The sequence below is a fragment of the Suricata suricatta genome, chromosome 2 (assembly GCF_006229205.1).
Source record: "Suricata suricatta isolate VVHF042 chromosome 2, meerkat_22Aug2017_6uvM2_HiC, whole genome shotgun sequence".
NCBI classification, from domain to species: Eukaryota; Metazoa; Chordata; class Mammalia; order Carnivora; family Herpestidae; genus Suricata; species Suricata suricatta.
In genome coordinates this window covers 101,404,501-101,427,091 of record NC_043701.1, presented here as the reverse complement: position 1 = coordinate 101,427,091, position 22,591 = coordinate 101,404,501, and the positions used below count along the sequence as shown (strand labels likewise).

General features: G+C 55.3%; 1 protein-coding gene across 6 annotated transcripts in view; it reads right to left on the bottom strand.

Annotated features, from left to right (window-relative positions):
• Positions 1–11,053: 11,053 nt before the first annotated feature.
• Positions 11,054–22,591, bottom strand: part of TNS3 (tensin 3) — a 152,685-nt gene continuing 141,147 nt past the window's right edge. For 5 of the 6 annotated variants that reach the window (XM_029930765.1, XM_029930782.1, XM_029930790.1 and 2 more), the window contains 4 exons: positions 16,149–16,317; positions 14,794–14,862; positions 14,666–14,692; positions 11,054–13,392 (listed from right to left, as the gene is read on the bottom strand). In XM_029930765.1, coding sequence (XP_029786625.1) covers positions 13,248–13,392; positions 14,666–14,692; positions 14,794–14,862; positions 16,149–16,317 — 410 coding nt within the window. In that variant the 3' untranslated portion in view covers positions 11,054–13,247. The remainder of the gene's footprint in view (positions 13,393–14,665; positions 14,693–14,793; positions 14,863–16,148; positions 16,318–22,591) is intronic. The other variant, XM_029930773.1, reaches the window with a different exon arrangement.

Sequence of the window (22,591 nt, the reverse complement as noted above, 5' to 3'; positions counted from 1 at the left end):
GCCCATGCATGTGTGTCAGAGCTGCCCCCTTGCTGTCCTGGGGCTTTCTGGTCCCTTTTCTGGGAGGAGGGGACATCCCAGACCCATGTAAAGAGGGCAGAGCTGGCATGGAGCCAGGCCAGAGCCACAAGCTACAGTCACAGCTGACCTGCATCTGCAGGACAGAACCACAGATCACCACGGGGACATGGGGCATGAGTGTCACCTCTGTTGGCTTCCATTGCATCCACAAGGGGCAGCCGAGAAGCACTGCGCTGGCCGGTGAACCCTGACCCTGAGCAGCACCCCCCCCCCACATAGGACAAGCACCTTGCCGCTGCTGGAAGGTCCCCTGTCCGGGCAGCCGCCTCACCTCTTTCTGGAAGAGTGGCCTCTGGAGCTGACAGCCAGCTGACACTTCCCGAAACACGTCATAAATGCATAGTTGAAACTGGTCACACGGTTTCCCTCATTCTGTCCAACCTGATGCTTTTATCACACGACGGAGAGTTCGACCTGATGGAAACTTGGACCTGCTGGGGGGTGGGGGGGCGGTGCTTCGGGCCGGAGCGTGAGGAGGGCCAGTGCAGGCCGCGCACCGAAGCCATGGGGTAGGAAGACAGGACAGGTCCCTTCCGAGGCTTCTGGCGGGCCACAGGGTTTGGGAGAGCGGCCAGCGTAGTCAGCAGAATCGGGCTCAGTAGCAGACACATGGCTCGAGGATCATCACAAACAGTCCACCCCAGAAAGGGACGGACACACCGGGCAGCTCTGCCCGCTGTGCCATCGACCCCAAGGCTCTCCCAACGCCGTGGCTGTCCCTCAGCACGCAAGACCCCAGCTGTGGGACTCCATGGTTTATAGTAAGACAGACAGATCTGGACTCCAGGCCCGGGCCTGGCACAGTGCTCCCAAACCCTTGGGGTTTCCTCAGTGGAGGAGCAGAAAGGTGTCTTGTGCTAACAGGGCAGAGACAGCAGAGCTCAGGTGGGCACATGGCCCCAGAGGGGTGGTGACCCGGCCCTTCTTCACCATGCAACTCCTGGGGGTTTGGTGTTTTTAATGTTGATTTATTTTTGAGAGAGAGAGAGCACAAGCAGGGGAGGGGCAGGAGAGAGAGACACACAGAATCTGAAGAAGGTTCTAGGCTGTGAGCTGTCAGCACAGAGCCAGACGCAGGGCTCGAACCAATGAACCGAATTATTGTGAGCCAAAGTCAGAGGCTTAACTGGCCAAGCCCCTCAGGCGCCCCGCCCTCTAGGTTTCCTGGCACTTGCCTTTGCTCACTGTCCGAGGGCCCCTGTTCACCTCCATGTCTCTGCAAGCGTTCCCGGTCCCCAGTCCCTGCCCCACCAACATGTCCTCCTGGCCCCTCACAAGTCTGGGACCACTCAGCCTCACTCCCACCACGATCCCGTGTTTTGACAGACAAGTCATCAGAGGGAAAGTGTGCTTTCTGTTCTGTATCCCAAATGCTCAAAAACTCAGGAACACAAACGTGTGGCTGCCCTACTGAAACGGAAAGTATCTGTACCATACGAAACACGGCAACCACTCAGGAAATGTTCCCCCAAACACGCTGTGTCCGACACACCATGGCCAGAGTGTGAAAAATGAAAAAAATCTATAGATCAGAAAACCAGCATGTCAGGACCCGGTCACTCTTCTGTCCATGTTCTGTCCATGTCCCTTCCTCACTGCCTTATCACCAGAGACCAGCAGACCAGGACCCATGTGGGTTTGCAAAGCAAGACCACCTTTTCCTAGACAGTGCCTCATTCACCACTGCCATTTCAGACTCCAAACACACGGAACTGAGACACCAGCTCAAGGTGATGCAACTGGGAAGCTGCTGGGGGATGCGGGGGGAGGTTCCCAGAGCCCAGTGAGCACTGAACGCACCCTCCTCTCCCTCGCTTTTCTTCTCACTATACGGTATGTTTGTTCTTTCTCTCTCCTGCAGATGACTTCCCCCACTTGCCTTCTTAAAATACACCAAGAACCTGGGCTTATTTCAGTTCTAGTATCTCATTTAATCCATGTACACAGACTTAGCATGAGCTCCAGGTCGGGAGACTGGTCCCCGGGGCACAAGGAGAAATCGCAGAATTGCAACCCCAACCTCCCGTATGTAAAAGCTCTGGTCTTCCCACTGATCACTCCACGTCTCCAGAGACTGTGAAAACCCACTCAATTCTTAATGGGATGAAATGAGCGCGAAAGGAACAGTTCTGACCACTCTGAGTGTACATTTCAGTACTTTCACAGTGTTGAATGATCAGCTTCAGAACTTTTTGAAACCTCTTACCTAATGAGCAGCCACCCCTTCTTGTCCCCACCCCCAACACCCTGGTGGCCACTGGTCCGCCCTCTGACCCTAAACCTGCCTATTCTGCACACTGAATATAAACGGAATCCCCTATATGACCCTTCTGTCTTGACTTCTTTTCCTTGTTTTTGAAGCCCACCCACACTGTTGTATAAACATGCTCACTGCAGTGCTCACTGCCAGGACTGAACAATAGCCCGTTGAGGGAACAGATGTATCCACACATCAGTTAAGGACCCTGGAGTTGTTTCTATCTTCTGGAGATGATGAGTGTTTCTGCAATGAACATCCACGCACACGTTTTGTTTAGATACCTGTTTACAGCTCCTTACAGTATATTCCCAAAGGGGTGGGGATTTCTGGGTCACAAAAAAAAATCTGGAACTGTGATGGCCATTCTGGAAAAACTCTGATTTAGATAAATCCACCTTAGGAAGCATCCCTTAAGAGAGAACCCCAAATGTCTCAGAGACAACTGAATGCATTCTTTGGTACGTTTGCAGAAGTTTCTGGATGACTGCAAAACCTGCTCAGAAGGGATTCTTACAGCATAAATAAGTCTTTGGATCGGTCACCTGGAGTCGCAGGCCTGTCCCCCAACACCGAGTGCCTGCAGGAGTCCCCACCCCACTAGAGCAGGCCCTGAGCAAGGAGGAAACTTCCTCTACACTCCCCCCACCCAGCACCCAGGCCAGCAAGGCTTAAGAAGCACGTGCGCCTGCGACCCCCTATATCCTACCCCTCCTGGACCCCACTCCCCATCCTTCCCTCCCTCCTTCCCTCCCTCCTTCCCTCCCTCCATCTCCCCTGGGGACCCAGACTTCCAGTCTTTCCCATAAACTCCAACGCCCCAACCCCTCCCCCTCTCCTTCCTCCACGTAGACCTCCGCCCCTTCCTCCGTCCTCGAAGGGGACCCCCGCTCCCGCCCCCTCCTCCTCTTAGGTATTCCAGGCCGACCCCCGCCCCTTCTCACCTCCATCCTCTGCGCGGACTGCTATCCCCCAACCGCGGTCCCCTTGACTACCCCAGCCCCAGACCTCCGACTTCCCTGCGGAACCCCATCCCCATCATCCGCCCGGACTCCACGCCTCCAACCTTCCTCCCCCGTCCCTACTTCTGACCTCCTTGCGGAACCCGCCCCAACCTCTCTCCGTGCTGACCCTCGCCCCCTCCCCTTCTGCGCCCCCTTCCCTTCCTCGGCTCAGGGAAGGCGCGCGCGCGCGCCCCCTGCCGGCCCTGCCGGGACGCTGCGCTCCCCGCGCATAAAGGGGTTTATTTAGTTCTCCTTAAAGTAAAGGATTTTAGTAGCATCATGGCCATTTCTGAAAATATAAATAAATAAATAAATAAATAAATAAATAAATAAATAAATAAATAAATAAATAAATAAGAAAGAGAGAAAGAAAGAGGGAAAGTAAGAGGAAGGAAGGAAGGAAGGAAGGCAGGCCGGCCGAACAAACTCTGACCGCTGTGGCACACCTACAGGTAGCTATCGGGTCTTTCCTCCTGCGCTCCACCTGTGGTCTCAGGTGAGGACCTGCGGCCTGGGAGGGCAGCCGGGCGCCCAAGACAGGAGCCAGGAGCAGCCCTGGAGGGAGGGAGGGCAGTTTCAGCTAGCCACCCAGATCTGCAAAATTCATGCCCACTGTTTTTTCTCTAAATCGAGGTTACAGGGGACTCCTCCTCGTCATAAGGTGCAGGCTCTGACAAGCACTCCTATCACCAGCAGCCCGCAGGAAGGTCCTGGGGTCACAGATGTCCCTCCCAGCCTGGTCCCTGATGGTCCCTGAGGAGCGGGGAGACCCCCAAAGCTTCGTGCTTTCTGTCGCTCCTGGTCCACCAATGTCACTAACCTGCCAGGGTCTGAGGGTGATTTAGAAAGACCCAGACACACATGCACATGCATGGGCACCGCGCATGCTCACATGCACACACAAACATGCATCCCTGCACGTACACACGTACTGTGTGCACACAGCAACACGCAAGCACACACACTTGCACACAAACACACACCCTCTATAAAGCAGATCCACCAATCCAGAATCCCTAGGGCCCAGGGCAGCCGGGGAGGAGACACATGGGTAGGGGGTGTGGCCCTGTGCCCAGGTGCACCACCCTTTCCATGAGCAGAGGCTCCCACCGAGCCAGGAAGAGGAGAGGGCTCCCCGCAGTGGGCAGTGCTGCTGTTAGCCCCACACAGGGGATTTCTCCGGGAAATACACAAGAGATCACCAATCCTCCAAACTGTCCTCCATACCGCATGCCTCGCAAACGTTTGTGCCTTGTCTTGTATCTCGGCCTGGGGATGCATGCGTGCTTCCTCTGGTCCCTGGGAAGGGGCAGGCAAGGGCGAGGGGTGCAGCTCCGCCCCATCCTCTGGGGTGAAGTGGGCTGTCTGGTGCCACGGGGTGCTGTGTCAGCCATGCAGTGGGACTCAGCTCCTACTACCCGCCGCCCCGCCCACCGGGGTTGTTTGCGGGACAGTATGAGATGATGCCCAGCACAGAGTAAACGCCTAATCAAGCTTAAATATTAATATTGCTCAGATACTGTATTGGACTCCCGCTCAGAACCCACCCCTTACTTTATGCTTATTTTTAAATTTACAGTCTTTGTTACCCACCCCCTAGTGGAAGGACACAGCCATTGCCCATTTGGGGCAGTTGTATGCGACCTCCGTGTGCGAGGCTTTGTTGAATACAAGTTTCATTCCCATTGGGTAAAAACGTGAGCACCGGCTTGCTGGGTTAAATGGTATATGCATATGAGAAACTGCACCTGAAATAAGAAAAGTGTGTACAAGAGCATAAGAAAATGACACAGTGTTCCGGAAGAGACTAGCCAGTGTAGCATTCTGCCTACGGCGTGAAGTTCAGTCACTCCACGCCCTCCTCGGCTTTGGTTTTACCGCCCCAGAAGAGACGGGATGATGGCTCGTGGAGGGTTTAATTTGCATGTCCCTGACGCCTAATGACGTTGGCTTACTTTCATGTACCGATTTGCTGTTTGTATATCTTCTTTGGAAAGTTCCTGTTGAAATCATTTCCCCATATTTCCCAACCTCTGCCTTTCAATGTCACTGTGTCCATTTTCCCCAGATCTTCTCCTGCTTTCCTATGGAAAACTGGAGAGATAAGGGGCCTGCTTAAGAGACTAAAGAGGTCAGATACACACACCTATTCATGACTGACCGCATGCTGGAAGACCTAGTAATTTTGCATCTCTCCCAACCATAGTGGCAATGGTGATGATGGTGATGATGGTGATGGTGATGTGACGATCATGATGATGATGGTGATGGTCAGGAGGAGGATGTTGATAATGGAGATGATTATGTTGGTGATGATGGTGATAATGGTAATGACAGTGATGGTGATGATGGTGAGATGGTGATGGTGATGATGACGGTGGTGATTGTGATGACGATGGCGATGGTGATAATGGTGATGATGATGATGGCGGTGATGATGGTGAAGATGATGGTGATGATGGTGGTGTTGATGGTGATAGTGATGGTGATAGTGATGGTGATGATGGTGACGATGGTGATGGTGAGGAGGAGGATGTTGATATAGTGATGACTATGTTGGTGATCATGATGGTGATGATAGTAGTGATAATGATGGTGATAATGCTGGTGATGATGGTGACGGTGGTGGTGACACAGCACCGCTCACAGGGAGCTCATTGTGTCCTGGGCTTCATGCTGGCTCTTCTTACACATCACCTCAGTGTATCTTTGTTGCAACCCGATAGTGAAATGGCATCTGCAGCCCCTGGCTGCCCCGTGGAACCTAACCAGGCTACCCGCCCATGTGCTGAGCACATGCCTCTATGACACACTGCTGCCCTGTACCCACCAGAGCCACCAGCCTCTTTGAAGTGACATGGAAGCACCTTCACAGTGTCTCCTCCATCTGCTCTCTGGGCCTAAATGCAGCGGGAACAGCCACTGTGCCGCCATGGCTGTTACCTGGTGCACTCATCTCCACAAGCAGAGAGGTGATTTCCTTGCTAGGTCCATCTTCTGGAGGAGGACAGTCCGCCCCGCCATGGCCTCTGGCACGCCAGGCCCCGAGCCCCACTTGTGTGCCACTCCTGCTGGACTTGACCGCTTTCCCCACCGCCGCCCGCCGCCGCAGAGTAGGCATGGGGCAGGCAGGCTTGTGGGACCGCTGCAGAGCAGCCTTGCTCCGTCCCCCTCTCCAGCTCCCTGCTCGGGGAGGGGGGGCATTGGTGGATTGAAAGCTCAGGCAGGCCCCAGACTTCTCTGCTCATCTTTACATGATAAAATGCCCCCACTCACTTGTGGGTGTGGAAGACCATTGGGTGTGGACACGCAGCTCCTGCAAGAATTCAAGTTGACACTTAACTCAGGGCTCTTCTCCTTCCTGGGCGAGAACCTGTTCCTAGATTCCCAGTGACTGAGGGAGGCTAAATGTCTGTTCCCGCCCCGGCTAGCTGGCAGGGTGGTAAATTGGGTCGTAGGTTCCTGAGGGAGGGAGAGAGAATAGGGCAGGAAGGAGCACAGAGAGCGGGGCAAGACAAGCGTTTCTGATCAAGCCCAGTTTATTGAGAAAATATCCACACCTTAAATAAGGTACAGGGCGGGAAGTGAGGCCGCTGACCTGAGTGGGTTGCCAGGTAACAGAGTCAAGGGATTAAGGAAAAACTGAAACTGAAACCAAAAACTGCAAAATCAACATAGCACCTAAGGGATCAGTGAGAAGGCTCAGACCGACAGAACAATTAACACCAACTTCCTGTCTAAAGGCAGACGGCGATCTTTGTAATTCAGGCTCTCCTAGTCTAGCTGTCTCCAATCCCTGGATCGGGGAAATACACATCCCTGGCCTGTAGACAGTTAATCTTGTTTTTCTGCCCGCACCCCACAGGGAAGCAAAGCTGCCAATCAGCTGAATCTTTGCAGCTTCCCACAGCTAAAGATGGATGGGCTCTTCTTTTGGGGGCCAAGAGCAGAGGTGTCCACCTGGGCACCCTGGGAATTCCTACCTGCCTGGTCGGATTTCCTCATCTCAGGCAACGTGGGAAAGCTCAGCCGAGGTCTTTGGGAGACCTGGCCGCCCATTCAGAGCCCCCATTACGTCTGGGGGTCTGCCTGCCCCCACGTTTCCTATGGGACTGCTGGGCCTCAGAGCAGGTGCCCAGGGGTCCAGGGCACGGCCGAGGAGCCCGACGCCAGCTTCCGTCCTCATCCTCAGCAGACACGTCACATTTCTTAAAATCAACACCAGCCACAAGACTGACAGAGGCAGCGTTTTTTCTGGGTCCCCGAGTCTGGCCTCCTAGACAGCTAGCCTGGGGCAACAGGCAGGGTCACAGTCCCTGCGGTGCTGCAGGCCAAGTCACGTCTCCCTTTTCATGGGGACGCCAGGCCTCAGCCTGGATGTCCCAGAACGCTCGTTTATCTTCATTCTCTTGCTGGATTCTCTTCTGGTTTTACTTCGACAACCATGGTCTTGAGACACAGTGCACACCGCACACACGTCACTCACCGAAGATGTAAGATTGGATGGTTTCTAGTAGCTTCCACCTCACCACAGCCAATTAGGGGGCATTTCCATCCCCTTGGGGAGGAAGTCTATTTTGTTTCATCCCCTGGAATTCCTTTGTGCCCCGAACCTGAGCACAAGGATGGCTCGATACACCGTCCAACCTCTCGGAGTTTCCCGGCTTCGCCCATCCGCTCCCACTCCTGGGAAGACCCCAAAGGCCAGGCCAGACCAGCGCCTGGATCTGGTGGGGAGGAGGTGCTTCTGGAGCCAGTCGCTGAGGGTCCATCCCGGCCTCCCCTGTGAGCCAGTGCAGCAGCCCCCACCCAAACTCCTAAAGGCTTGTCTGCTCCGTTCTAGGGGGTCAAAGGACAGTTCGTCACTTTTCACGGGGCTCAGCTTTTCTGGGTTTGAAATGCAGATGGTCCACAAATGCTGTCAATTCTTCTAAAAGGATTTACTGACAGACCATCGACAGTTCGTAAACTCAAATACGTCTGGAAATGCTCATGTGGAAATTCCCCAGCAGGCGCTGTGCTAGTCTATCTGCGTGTATTCGCAGAGCTCGTTCCCAGGACGACCCTGAAGGGAAGCACTGGAACTGTTCTCCTGTGACACAGGAGCCTGCTCAGGTGGCCTGTCACAGCCGCAGAGTGAATGCGCACCTAACATCACAACCCTCGTTCTTCCATTTCCTGAGCCACCTGCAGGCCGACGGCTGACAGCGCGGTGCGGTTGGCACGGGCTTCCCCGCCCTGCTGCAGTAAGCTACGCCGGCCACCAGGGAGCAATGCCGCCTGCGAGGCGCGAGGCGCCACCAGGCTGGAGCGCAAATCCTGGGACACTGCGGGTTTCAGTTCAGCGGAAATCTTCAGAGCCAAATGCAGGGCAAAGTGTAGCAGGGAGAGACAGTTCATGGACAATATCTCACCAGGGTAGAGTGTGCAGGGACAGGCCTCTCAGGGAGGACTCAGGCCATGGCTGTCCAGCTTGGGCACCAACATAAAGACGCTAAACCAAAGGAAAGGGCAACTGCAAACTACGGATTCTCCTTGTTTCCAGGCCTGTGTCCTGATTGTGGTTAAGCTGCTGACCTTCTCTGACCCTGAGCGTCATTATCTGTAAGTGGGAGAGACCCACCTGCTTGTGGTCGCCTGCAGCCCTGTGTGTCCAAGCAGTCAGGTCCCCTAGATTGTCCCCACCCTAGGATGGAACAGGGGCTGCCTCAGGCAGGGACTGACGGTCACCCCCACCAGCTGTGTGCGGCCTGTGTCCAAACTGTGAGTGGGACCTACCGGGACTCAGCAGCCTGGGGAGGATGGGCCCATAAATCAATGCTAACCAGCAGGTGCTGGCACTGTGCTTGGTAAACAGTAGGCACTCAATGTCTGCTTTATTGTCCCAGTTACACCTGCTGTCCCGCCAAGTCCCAACCCCACCCCCCACAGCATGCACACCCTCCCCCTGGATATGCCCTCTGCATTATGGGTCAGAGTCCGGGCCGTCTTGGTAAGTGTCCACAAGAGCTTGGAAACGTCTTTTGCTGCTGGTGGGCTGGCCTGTGTTTCTTCATTAGGTCCTGTTGGCCACTTGTTTCGCCCGGGGTCCCATGTCCTTTGCGGAGCTCTCCCCACAGCCACAATTGTGGGTCGGTCTCTCCTTCCCACTACACCAGCCTCGGCTTCCAGCGCCGAGGGTCTGTGGTCTGGTGGGTGTGTGTCGAGGATCGTTGGGTCTTCCTGGAGGACTGATCCTCTACAACTGTGGGCCGCGCCACCTTGCGCCCAGGTGGGGCCTTCATTTTTGCATGTTGGCAAGATAGGGCTTTCTAAATCTTTCTAATTCACACCTGCGGCCACTGATCTGAAGTGTCCTGTAAACAGCACAGAGTTGGGTCATGTTTCAGGTCTCCTCGGCCAAGCTCTGTTCCTTGGCCAGTGAACATAGTTCAAGCATCTCAAAATAAATTTTTTTTTACATTTATTTATTTTTGAGAAACAGAGCGTGAGCAGGGGAGGGTCGCAGAGAGAGAGAGAGAGGAGAGAGAGAATCCCAAGCAGGACGCTGTCAGCACAGAGCCCAACACGATGCTCGAACCCACAAACCGTGACATCATGGCCGCTCCCAGACTGTAGGGCCTGCAGCAAGCAGTTGCACAGATTTTTGTTGCTGTCATCTGTCTCGTTTGGGGCTCATCCAGCTTCTTTAATCTATAGGCCGGGTCTTTGTGGATTTGGCGCCCACCTCCAGGAGATCCAGAGATCCCAAAAAGGCAGACCAGGCGCCCATCCAGGCTCCTGAAAGGGCGGGACCCCGATGCCCAGCTATAGCCCCTGCGTGATGCACAGCGAGCTTCTCTAAACATCGGAGACTCCAGGCCACTGTGACAAATGCCAACCGTGTCCCTGAAAGCCCACCCTGGTGGCCATGGTATGTGTGCCCTGCCTACCTTGATCCTTGCTATAACACTGGTCCAGGGTCCAGGCCCTGGCCCCCCACACCTCTTGCTGGACACGACTCTCCCTTATGATCCTGGCTGGGGCCGAAACAGTTGTGGTGTTTACACAAATGGCCACACCTTGGCCTCATGAAGACAGAGACCTCACCTGCGCCCCAGCCTGCAGTGGGATGTGCAGCCTCAAGGCAGCCCGAGCAACAGCAGCTCTGGGCTTTAGGGATGCAGAGAATGAGGGTCCATGGGCCCTGTGTCCCCATCACCTACGTCGGGAGGGTCATCAACTGGGGAAAGGGACCCAGACCCAAGAAGGCAAAGAGCCAGCATGATGGGCCCCCACGTGGCCGGGGGGAGATCAAGGGGGGTGCTGCTGGGCATGACCTGCATCTGTTATTGAAGCAACAGGTGAGCCCACCAGACTTCAAGTTCAGGTTCAGCCCCAGCTCCTTACATGCTGGGAAAAGTCCCCTCAGGGGCGGAACATAAAAACGCATCAGTGTCTGTGAGCAACACCACACGTTAGGATTAAATTCTTAGTATCTTCAAACATAATTTGTCAAAGGTCTCTGGGCGGAAATCTTGAAATGTATTCCTAAAGGCAAAATGTGTGAATTTATCATGGAATCCAATGACCCACAAAAAAATCCACCTCAAACTCTCAATTCACGCATGCACACACACACACACGTGCACACATCTATGCAAGCACATGCAGGCTGACGGTCGCACACATGCACACTTTCATCCACTGCAAGAAATGCCTGCCTCACCAATACTTTCCCACATTTCTAATTTTATTATACTCTGAATAGACATGATATTTGAAAAGCAGACAAAATGACTATACAAAGGTTTATAGAACATTCATTTACATACTGGATATATTCTTTACAATATAAGAAAAGTAAAAATACCCACTAATAAGTAAGGCAGAGAAGGAGACGTGAGGTCTAGGACGCCGGAGATACACGCAGAGACCCTTAAATTCGGTGACTCACTGTGGTTATGGGTTAGCACTGGGGGAATGCAGCATACGGTTAATGAGCAGGTTAATAGGAGGCTGGCTATGACCCAGGGCAGGACCCCTGTGTCCGCTGGCACCTGGAGGCCCCATGGCTGGTCAGAGCCTTCCCAGGACCGACCCTGGCCTGCACAGTTCATGGACTCATCTTGTTCTGTGAACTGCACGTGTGACGGGGAGACACCTGTCACACGCACTCACCGGGGAGTCGGCCTCCCTCCGCTCCGGAGAGGGAGAGAACTTCCTGACGCCCTCAGCCCTTGGAGGAGAAGCTGCAGCCCGCTGGTCAGTTCAAAAAGCAAGCCAGTGTGGCTTCTGGAATGTTCTGGACACGGACTGCACGGGAAGCCCTGATCCTCGGTCACCCACAGCCTGTGCTCCCGAATCCCACACCCGCCCTCGCTCACATGTCTAAAGGAGCGCTCTCTGCCTTCATCGGAAGGACACGGGACCCAGGCCGCCGGGTCTGGGTCAAACCATGTAGAAGCCATCTCAGGCTGAGGTCCCCTTGGCCGAATTTCTGCCATGAAGGGAAAGCTGAGATGTCAGCAGCCTCGGCCGGGGAACGGGGCCTCGGAGACGCCCGCACACTGTCCCACACCCGCCCCTACACCCGCTGGCGAGAAGGCCCGCCAAGATCAAGGCAGGCATTTGGCACAGAAATGAGGCACTTGTGTTTGGTACGATAGGAACCAGCCGGGGGCACGTCCACCTGCTTCGCGGCCAAGGGGACTCGCGTGTTCCGGCTGTGTGCGGTGACAGTGGCCTCTGGCCCACTTACCACCGAGACTTCACAAGGCACGCTCCCAGCTCCTGGGGTGGCCATCGGCGACCCCTGGGGGCCCAAGAGCTGGTGTGGACTTTGGAAAGCTGGGCAGGGGGGCAACTCCAGGGCTGAGAGGTGCCTTGTGCTGCAGACGGAGCGTTCCGGGGGGCGCAGGACCCTCAACATGAACAGCACGCCCGATTTGGTCTCAAAGGCAGTGTAGAGGAGTGACCCCTGGCTGAAGATCAGTCTGGAAGGTCTGAGCCTTGAGTCTTCCTCCTCCCCTCTGCTCAGGACACTGGAAACAAGATCCCGGCAGGGGCCACAGAGGCAGACAACGAGTGGCCGGCAGCTCACCCTCCAGAGGCTTCCCCTAGCGGGATGTCACCACTGCCAGGACACACAATGTTGACTGTCAGGCTGGAGGCAGTGGAGGCTGTCGGGCCACAGCCCCGGATTGCAGGTGCGCCCACCCGGGCTCGGCCCACAGCCTGCAGTGATGGCACTCCATCCCGTCCAGCAACAGCAAAGTGTCATCATAAATAATTTGGCATAAGTAGAATATAAATTATATGACATGGCATTTCACGTCCACCTTCCTTCTCTGGTGGCCAGTGTGCCGCTCAGACCCAGAGTGGGGCCGAGGCTCTCTGGCATCACAGTGCCCCTCCAGTGAAGGACGAGGTGACATCCATGGTCCTCACAGCCATGGCACCGTCCCCTCCCCAGAGTTCTGGAAGGGCCTGGGCTGCACAAACCTTTGTCAAACACGCACACCCTTCTCACTTAGCCAGCGTCCCTGTCGTGGTGGAAAGAGATCTCCCCCAAGGGCACAGGATAAACAGACCAGCGCCGGTGGGCAGGGCCCCACCCCTCACTTAGGGCCACTGCCGAGGGGCCGGGCGCCCTCCTTCCCACAAACGCTGGCGTGCAAGGAACACATTTCCCTACATGGCCCCTCACGACGTGGTGGAGCCCGGGTGGGCTCTGCCGGTGTCCAATTTCCTCCACCCAAGATGCACCTGGCTGCAGGAACTTGGGGGGTGGGGGCAGGACGGCCAGGAGGGGGCGGGGCTACGTCCCCAAATCTATAAAACGGGAGGAGGAGCCCTCGCCCTCCCGGGGCTGCAAGGTCAGGCTCACCAGCCGCCACACTGGGGCCGCCCCGGCCCCTTTTGGCTCAGATCTTCTTAGGCGAGCCGATCATGACCTTTGACACAAAGTTGACGATGGCGCTGGCAGGCTGCTCTGGGTCGTGCTCTGCAAATAGGTGGCACACATTGTCCGTGGCACTGCCCTGCTTCCGGGCCACAAACCCGAAGACTCTGCAAAAGGAGAGCCAAGGTCAGAGCAACAGTGTCCCATGGGGTCGAGGCATGCGCACAGCTTCCTGCCACCCCGAAGCCACTGCGACCCACCACTCCTGCTGCCCTCCGGCCCAACACCTGTCCCCATCTGTCCCCACCCGTCCCCACCTGCCCACATGTGTTCACCTCCCAAACCTTGCAGGGAAATCAGGTGCATGGCTGGTCAATGCCCTGATTCCATTCCTGGCCAGAATCCTGCAGACTCCGGACAGGATACGCCCTTGAGCCCCGTCCAGCACGTGGACTGGAGTTGTGTCCCTGGGGAGGGCCGGGGTCCTCGGGTACAGGGGCAAGCAGCCTGCTCTCTCCCCGGTCAAGTCACATGGGCGGTGAGGGGTGCACTCGCTCCCCTGGGGGTCAGGGCTCCCCTCTCCAGCCCCCTAAGCCCCAGTCGCAAACAACATGCTACTAAGGAGACTGCTTAGAAGAACAGCACGTCTAATTATTTTTCTTAGACGAATGGAAGCTGTTCTCTGGACAGGCTCTTGTGAGCCCTCAACTTTGCACAGTGACTTCCATTGTCTGCTTCCCGGGCAAACCCCTTCTTCTCCTTCTTCGAAAAATGAAGGATTTTTTTGTTCCCGTTTAGTGGTTTCCAAGCCACAAGAGGGCTCGCCTCGAGTAACTCCGAGGGGGTGACACATTCCAAGGGGCCGCGAGCAGCATCAGCCCCTCGTGCCCGAGTGGGGGCAGCCCGGGCCCTGCCTGGGGCCAGACCCCAAGACAAACAGGACTGCAAGCTGGGGACCCCAGAACCAGATCCCTGTGAGGTCACGTTCCTGGCAATCAAGTTAGGTTACACCAAGGGAGCCAGCCTGGGGAGGGCGGACAGCTCCAGAAAGTTCTCGGAGCACTGAGAGAAGGCAGGCTGAAACCATGCACTCTTTGGCCAGGAAATGCTGACCACCATGTGTTTCACGCTCATACACGGGAAGTCCTTCCTTCACCAAGACCTTGACGCGCCCACAGCACATGCTGCTCTGAGCAGCCAAAAAGCTGTGCAATCTGGTCCGTTACAGGTCAAATGTAAGCTCTGTGCCTTGAGAGAAGAGCTCCAGGAAAGGGCACCATGGGCAGGCCCCGTGCATGGAAAGGGATGCTTTCATTTCTGCTTACAGCACAACCCAACCCACGGGCCCAATTCAGTCCTCTCCCGACAGGAAACCCTCTTGGAAAACCCGTAAGAGGATGGACTCAGGGGAAGGAAGGTGCCACTGTCCTGGGATCTTACCTCGAGCAGGGCCCATCCGTGATCCACCTTGCAGATCAAAAGAAAAGGAAGATTTACGTTAGTTTCTTTACTAACCTAACAGGCAAAGGGCGCTTACGCATCGCTCGATACAAACAGGGGTTTCTTACTTCCTGTCCTGAGGATCCAGTGCACAGAAAATCACACTGCTCACGGGGTAGTGTCTCCGGAAGAAGAGCCTGTGGGGACAAGGCGGGTGGGACAGGGTCCCGGGGCGTTAGGGCGGTGGTGATGCCCGTGGCAGCTCCCCCCCCAGAAGGCGGTTTTATGATGCATCACAGAGAGGAGAGCCACACACGCCCAGCAGAAATGCACAGAGCTGGCCCCCTGGAGGTGGGGACGGAGCCCAGGAGCCCTGGCACACCCTGGGAGGAGCCCGCAAGCCACCCGCCATCTCCAGCCCTAGTGTGCTGCTGGGGACAGGGCATCCTCAAGGACAGGAGCTGGGGACACCCCTGGGGGCGCACTGTGAACTCTCGACTGGCCGAGGAGCAGGTGGCGAGGGCAGGTGGGGGCTGCGCCGGGGACGGTGCTGCCTGCAGGCATCGGGGGGCGGCCCCCTGCCCCGAAGCTCCTACCATCCATCTGCGCTTCTGGCTGAGCACCCACTCTCTTACTAATCTCACCAGTCTGTTTCCATAACAAGTAAACAGGAAGTGCCTCTGAAATGCCTTCTATCCTGAGGTAAAAGGCCCTGCTGGGGGGAGGAAACCACTGGGTGACAGCCATGATGAAGGCCACCGAGATCCCATCTGTCATCCAATCAGACAGCATCCAGACCGGTTAACGTTATCACGTGCTATGTAACGTCCCAATTATGGTGAATAATTATCACTAGTATGTGTTACTCTTATACAGACTTGATCGTGGTTATAATTATCTGGATACTGAAGTGGTATCTAGCACGGTCACCCAAGCACAGCGTCACTTGAGGCAGGACCCCACCTGTTACGTGTAAGGACACTGGGCAGACGGGTGGGCTATGCCATGGTCCCCGAGTGCTTTTATAGAATCAACTTAAAACATGTTTGTGCTTAAATATTACACCGGCGGGGCACCTGGAGGGCTCCGTCGGTTAAGCATCTGCCTCCTGATTCCAGCTCAGGTCATGATCTCACGGTTCGTGGATTCAAGCTCCTCATGGGGCTCTGCACTGACAATGCGGAGCCTGCTTGGGACTCTCCCTCTCTGTCTGCCCTTCCCTTGCTCGCTTGTGTGGTCTCCCTCTCAAACTTAAAAAAAAAATTTTTAATAAATAAAATTATACATATGTGTGTGATACTAAAAGGTCCAAATCTCTTTTTCTCTTTTTTTTTTTAAATGACTACTGAGTCCTAAGAAGAAAACCTTTGGGCTGAATATCAGGGGTTCGTGCACGGCTCCTGGAAGGTATAGAAGGGAAACACAGATGGCAGATGCGTCCACCGGGGATGCACAGGCCGTAGGGACAGCCAGGGACACTCACTTTCTCTGGTTGTCCGTCAGGGTGATGCCCTGGGCAGACACCTTGAAGTGCACGACCGTGCACAAGGGAGGAGGCTCCTGGACCAGCGTGAGGCTCAGGGCCTTCTGGACGGCTTGGTGGCCGGTGAGGGACTCCATCTCCACTGAGTTCAGGTACCACACATTGCAGGCTACGAGACACAGGGGGAAATGTGTGTTCACCTGACCCCTTCCCAGCATTCCTGGCCCAAAGCCCTTTGCCCCCAACCCCGAAGGCGCAGAGAGTGAAGTACACCTGCCCCAAGGGGACCCCTCCCCGGCCTTAATGTGGGCATGAGTCTGCAGATATGGAAACGTGCCAGAGGGAGGCATCTGTGCGACGTGCGTGACTCAGAACAGAGTGTGCGCGGGAAAGGCTGGCTGGCCTGTCCCGTCCCTGCCACGTGCTGCCGTGGGTTGGGGGCCTCTGGAGCTGCTCCTTCAGAGGAAAGGAAGCAAACGGCTGAGTGTGACTAGGTCTTAGTAAACAGCCCAATGGTGCTCTGAGCCTGGATCCCGGCAGCTCATGCAGAAGTGGACGTCGAACTCTGGGGCTTGGGTGAGGTCTGTGTGACTCTGCCCGACACCCACGCCCCGCTGTGGCCCGGAAAACGGTTGCCCGCGGCCCCGCCTGTGGACACCAGGGTCGGTGTGAGGCCTGCAGCCGATGGGCTGCTAGCCACTCACTGCCTCCAGGTGGCAATTCACAGCTGACTCTTAAAGCCTGAGAGGCTCTGGGGCCTCAGAAGCCTCAGGGCTTCCATGAGGAGGGAGGACCCGGGTTCGCAGGCCCAGCTCATCAGGGAAACAAGCTGGGCCCTGGGTCCCGGGCTGCCGAAGCCAGGCTCTCACCGACGCAGCAGGGAAAGCCACCCAGATCCAATCGTCCGGGTCTCCGGAACAGGCCCACAATGAGGGAGGAAGGTTCCAGAAAGCCTCCCGGGAGGGGTCTCCCACCACAGCATGCCCCAAGGAGCCTTTGACACGGTCGGCGGGCAGTTCCCCCCGAGACACTGGCGTTTCTGCACAAAGCTCACTGAGCCGCCCACTCACTCCTGCCTTCACCGAGGAGAGCGGAGGCTTCACCCCTGCACGGCCCTCGGGCATCGTTCAGAGTGAAGTTTCCACCCCAAACGAGTGTCTCCGTGTCCCTGAGTTCTGCTGACGCTGCTCAGTCCTGAGGACGCTCAGTGTGTGTCCGGCTGCGGCAGATTTGTTACAGAGACCATCTTGGCCAGTCCGCACTCTGTCCACGAGGGAGGGGCGTGCATGTGAGGATGCTGCGGCCTGGAGACACTGGGAAGGTGCCAGGAAACTCGTAGCCCCTGGGCATCCAAGCTTCATGCTGGCCAGGCCGGCGTCTAGCGCAATCTGCCAGGTACCAGCCACGTTCCATGAGAAACGTCAGCCAACATTTCAGAGGGTGAGCTGTGGACTTTCCCGTGTGCGACTGTCCCAGCCACAATCCTGCCTGCAGACAGGCCACATGCTGGTCCCCGACAGCAGACGCCTCTTCAGACGCTCACACCTGCACCTGCACGTCCTCACCAGGAGGGGGTGCTCAGGGGCAGGCGGAAATGGGAGCCGCACCCCGCTGGCTGCCACCATCCCCACCATCCTGACCTTGAGAGCCTCCCACCTGTCCTTGGGGCAGAGCATCAGTCAACACAGTCCTCACAAGTGTGGCCACCCAGTGCTCCGCGCTGGCCACGCTCTGACCGAACGGCTTCCACGAAACGCGGCGTGAACTGGGGCAGCCCCTGCGGACGATCACTGGGCAGGATTTCCCGGGAGGCTCGGAGCACAAGGCTGCACTCACTGGCCCAGACGAGGTCCCACCGCCGAGGCGGCTGAGAAAGGAAATCTTCCACAACCACGGAGGGCAACCAGCCCAACCCTCTCACGACCAGCGTGACAGCGGACGGCAGTGGTCGCGACCGACGTGCTGCCGTTTGCCAAAAAGCCACAAAAAGAGGATCTCTCAGCACAAGGAGACATTTCCTTCTCCTGCAGCATCTAGACAAGAAGCCGGATGGACTCGAGCGGAGCCCTGCCGTGTACCCACCGCCGAGAAACATGCTCAACCCCTTGGCTCGCAGGGCAGTCGCACCCCGGCCACTTCCAAGAACCACACACACGGTGGCGGTTACCGGGAAAGCTCACTAACAGCCACATCCACGCCACGGTCAGGCATGTGAAAGAAAAGGCGTGTGTGTGTGGTGTGTGTGTGTGTGTGTGAGAGCAGGGGCTGGACAGACGCCTGGAAAATTTACCATAGTGTGATTTTCGGGGGGGACATTCTGCCTTTGATTTCGTTCCTGTCCCTGTGATGCGGTTCCAGAAGAAAGAAAAAAGGAAATTCTGATCCAAGTCCAGTGAAATCCCACAAAGCTGGCACATCCTGGCTCTGATCCAGGACAGGCTGCCACCAACCAGCCCCCTTACCAGTCCCGCTCCCTTGTGGCACCACAAACGGCCTTTTGATGAGGAGTCTGGGTATGGGGAATCTGAAGGCTGAGCCATGTTGCCCTTCCCCAAAGTGGAGAAGGGAGGAGTCACATCTGGGGACAACTGCTGAGTTCTCCATCCTGGGGCCCCTTCCAGTAAAGGAAGGGGATTGTCCTGCGGGGCCATGCCCACCAGGCCCACAGGGATCAAAGCCTCAGGGACACACAGGTTCCCCCAGCCCGACTATTTCTGGGAATGTGGGTCCTAAGAGAGCGATGCCAGATTCAGAAAAACAGATGTAACACAGAAAGGTAACCTCCCAGAAATGGTCTGTACCGAGCAGTCAGAAACACGCCAAACAAGGGGAAGAGCCAGACAAGCAGCGCAAGGAGCCGAATCACGAGACTGTTTCGCAGCTACTAAAAAACAAGACCCACATCGTGTGCAAAACACGGCAACGATCCAGGGTGCGTGGGAAACAGGCCTCGGGGCACTTCACCTCCCCCCTCTCTTCCGTGTCTTCCCTTCTCTTCACTTACAAAACTCAGACTTGTCTTATTAAGAAAACAGACATCAATGGCAAGTTAAGAACACAACCTCACGGTCTGGGAAACAGACTAGAGGCCCGCTAACGCCTTCTCGGGACAGACCAGCACCTCTCCAACAGTGCCAGGAAAGAGCGAGGCCCAAACCCCAATAGTCACCAAGGCCAGACCCTCACACAAGGGACTGGGGAGCCAGACCAGGGATGTGTGCGTCCTCACCGGGGCTGCCTCTGCTAACACCCCAGAGTGCGGCTTCCTCAGCTTTCCCAGGAAGAGACTCCCGATGGGACATTCGAGAACCCCTACCAGTCCTGAAGCTGAATTAGGACAATCACAAAATTTAAGAAAAGATAGGGGAGTCTGGGTGGCTCAGTCAGTTGAGCATCTGACTTCAGCTCAAGTCATGATCCCACGATTCATGGGTTCGAGCCCCACGTTGAACTCTGTGCTGACAGATCAGAGCCTAGAGCCTGCTTTGGAGTCTGTGTCTCCCTCTCTCTCTGCCCCTCCCCTACTTGTACTCCTTTTCTCTCTCTCTTATTCTCAAAAGTAAAATGAACATTTACAAAACAAAATTTAAGAAAAAAGAGTAAATCCAGTTCCTTGAGGTGATCGCCAGTGGGACAGTCTGACCGCCTTCCCACCATGGTCATTCCACACTGTGGGGGTGCGGGGAGCTCCCTGCGGCTCTGTCCTGGCTCCAGCCACGGATCTGCGTCCACACTCCTCTCCCAGCCTCGTCGCCCATGAAGTGAGCTGCGTGGAAATGGGACCCCCTCCGCGCCTCTTAGAAACAGGAGATTTCAAAAGGACACAGGCTGCGTGCCACCTGGTGTAAACGCTCAGCTCAGATGGCTCACGTAAGACCTCCAGGGTCCACCTCAAGTCCTGGGAATGGCTACCTTTTACAAAAGCAATCCATCCCGCATCACTGATACCTCATCTATTATTTAGCCAGGTTATAAAGCGTACCTAAAAGAGATAAGCCACAACAGAAAAAAAAACTTTTGTTTTGTAAATATTTACTTAAGAGAGAGAGAGAGAGAGAGACAGCGTGAGGTGGATGGGCAGAGAGCCTAGGAGAGAGAGAGAATCCCATGCAAAGCTCAAATCCATGAAACAATGAGATCATGACCTGAGCCAAAACCAAGAGTCAGATGCCTAACTAACAGAGCCATGTAGGCATCCCAATCAAAAAGCTTCAACATCTAAAAATGAGGGCTATTACGGTTCCCAGCTACGATGAACTGATTCACTGATCCACTTATTAACTGGACGTGTGATGGGGAAATGTTTGCTACCCACGAAACTTACGGAGACACAGGGCAGCCACCCCATCGTGAGACAACATGATGCCAAGGGCAGGGCCCCGAGGGGTGTGGGCTGAGGTACAAAGCTGAGCTGGGCACAAGGCTGCACCCGAGAGGCCACAGCAGGGCCCCGCTAAGGCCGTGCAGGGAAAGGCCACTTCTCCTGGGCCGGGAATAGCATTTTGCATGAACACAATGGCAGGCACACAACGACCTTGTGAGTCCGTGCGCGTCTTCAATGTCAGAGTCACTTGGCCTTTGCCGCCACGCTGTGGCAAGAGATCAGTATCATCCTTATGCTGAGGTCCGCGTGGCTAAACCCTGAGTGGCAGAGCCTGGACTCAAACCCAGGATTGACACAGCCACAACCGTGTCCTGGGGTTTCACGTTCTGACACACTCGCTGTTTGGGGCAAACTCTTGTCACCTTTGTTCTGGCCACACAGAACTTAACCCTCAAGGGTAAGTCTGAAAAGAGTTCAACACACAGTCGTTCGTTGGGAAATGAGAGAGATGACATTAGCTGGCCAACAGGCCCAGGGCCAGGGGTCACCGCGCGGAGGAACAGTGCACGCTGCACAGAGGAGGAGTGAGAAGAGCCTGTGTGCTGCACTGACCCCCAGCGTGGAGCCGAGGCTGTAAAAAAATCCGACAGATATGAGGTGCAGAAAGGAGGTATCTGGAGCCCAGGCCTCCACCAGAGTCCAAAATTCCCTTCCCAACATTTCTAAGAGCAGATGTCCCCCCATGTATGAAAAGACCCCCGTGGGGAACTAGGCTCCCTCGATGCTGCAGACCCACAGGAGTGCTGCGGCCTCAGCCTTGTCCACACTGGGGCCACCAGGGCTGCACCTAACGCTCCAACAGTGACCGGGGTGACAAAACACGGCAGGAAACAAGGTTACTGTACAAGCCAATCCCTCTCTCATCCAGCAGCAGGGGACAATCCCAATTTGGAACTAAAAGAGCAAAATAATTTATGTTAGCAGCCCTAAAAGTGGAATACCTGGGTGTAAATCCAATAAAATTATGTAGAAGGTCTATTTAGAAGGAGAGCTATAAAACTCTAAAAGAATATACAACTGAATAAATGGAGAGATTCTACTTCATGGATAGGAGGGCTCAATTTTGTCAAGATGTTGGTTCTTCCCAATGTGATCTCTAGATTCATACAATTCCAATAAAAATCCCCGCAAATTAGTCTGTGGATATTGACAAGCTGGTTCTGGAGTCTATACAGAGGCAGAAGGCCAAGAAGAGCCAACACGACATCAAAGGAGAAGCGCAGAGTTGGAAGCCTGGCACTGCCTGCCTTCACGATCGGTCAGGAAGCTAGACGTCAAGCCTGTATCGTCGGTGAAAGAACAGACAGAGCAAGCAGTGGGACACAACAGAGAGCAGCGACCCATCAAAATGGTCAACCGACCTGTGACAAAGGAGCGAAGACAACATAATGGAACACAGATGGTACTGGAAGGATGTCCACGTGCAAAATGGAGATGAGACAGAGAGCTCCGCCCCCACACAGAGTGGACCACAGACCTGAAAGTAACATGTGAAACTAGAAAACTTCTGGAAGATCCCATAGGAGGAAATCTAGATCATCTTGGGTTTGGTGATAATATTTTAATAGAACACAAAAGGCACAACCTGTGAAAGAAAGAACTGGCGAACTGTATTTCATAAAAATGAAAAACTTCTGCTCTGCGAGAGACCGTGTCAAGAGCCTGAGAAGGTGAGCCACAGACGGGAGAAAATATTTGCAAAAGACACATCTGATAGAGCACTGGTCTCCAAAATATACAAAGAACTCTTACCAGTCAACAATAAGAAACCAACCAACCCAATTTAAAAAGTGGACGAAATCCCTTAACAGACATCTCCAAAGAAGGTATACGGAAGGCAAAGATGAAGAGACGGTCCCCGTCCTAAGTCATCAGAGAAACTCGGTGAAAACGTCGATGGCAACCCCCTCACACCTACCAGGACGGCCGCACTCCACCCAGCGCTGGCCAGAATGCAGAGTGGCGGGAACGCTCACTCGTGCCTATGGGAAACACCCTCCCACCCCCCGATCCAGCAACCGTGCTCCTTGGCATTTAACCAAAGGAGGGAAGTCTGCAC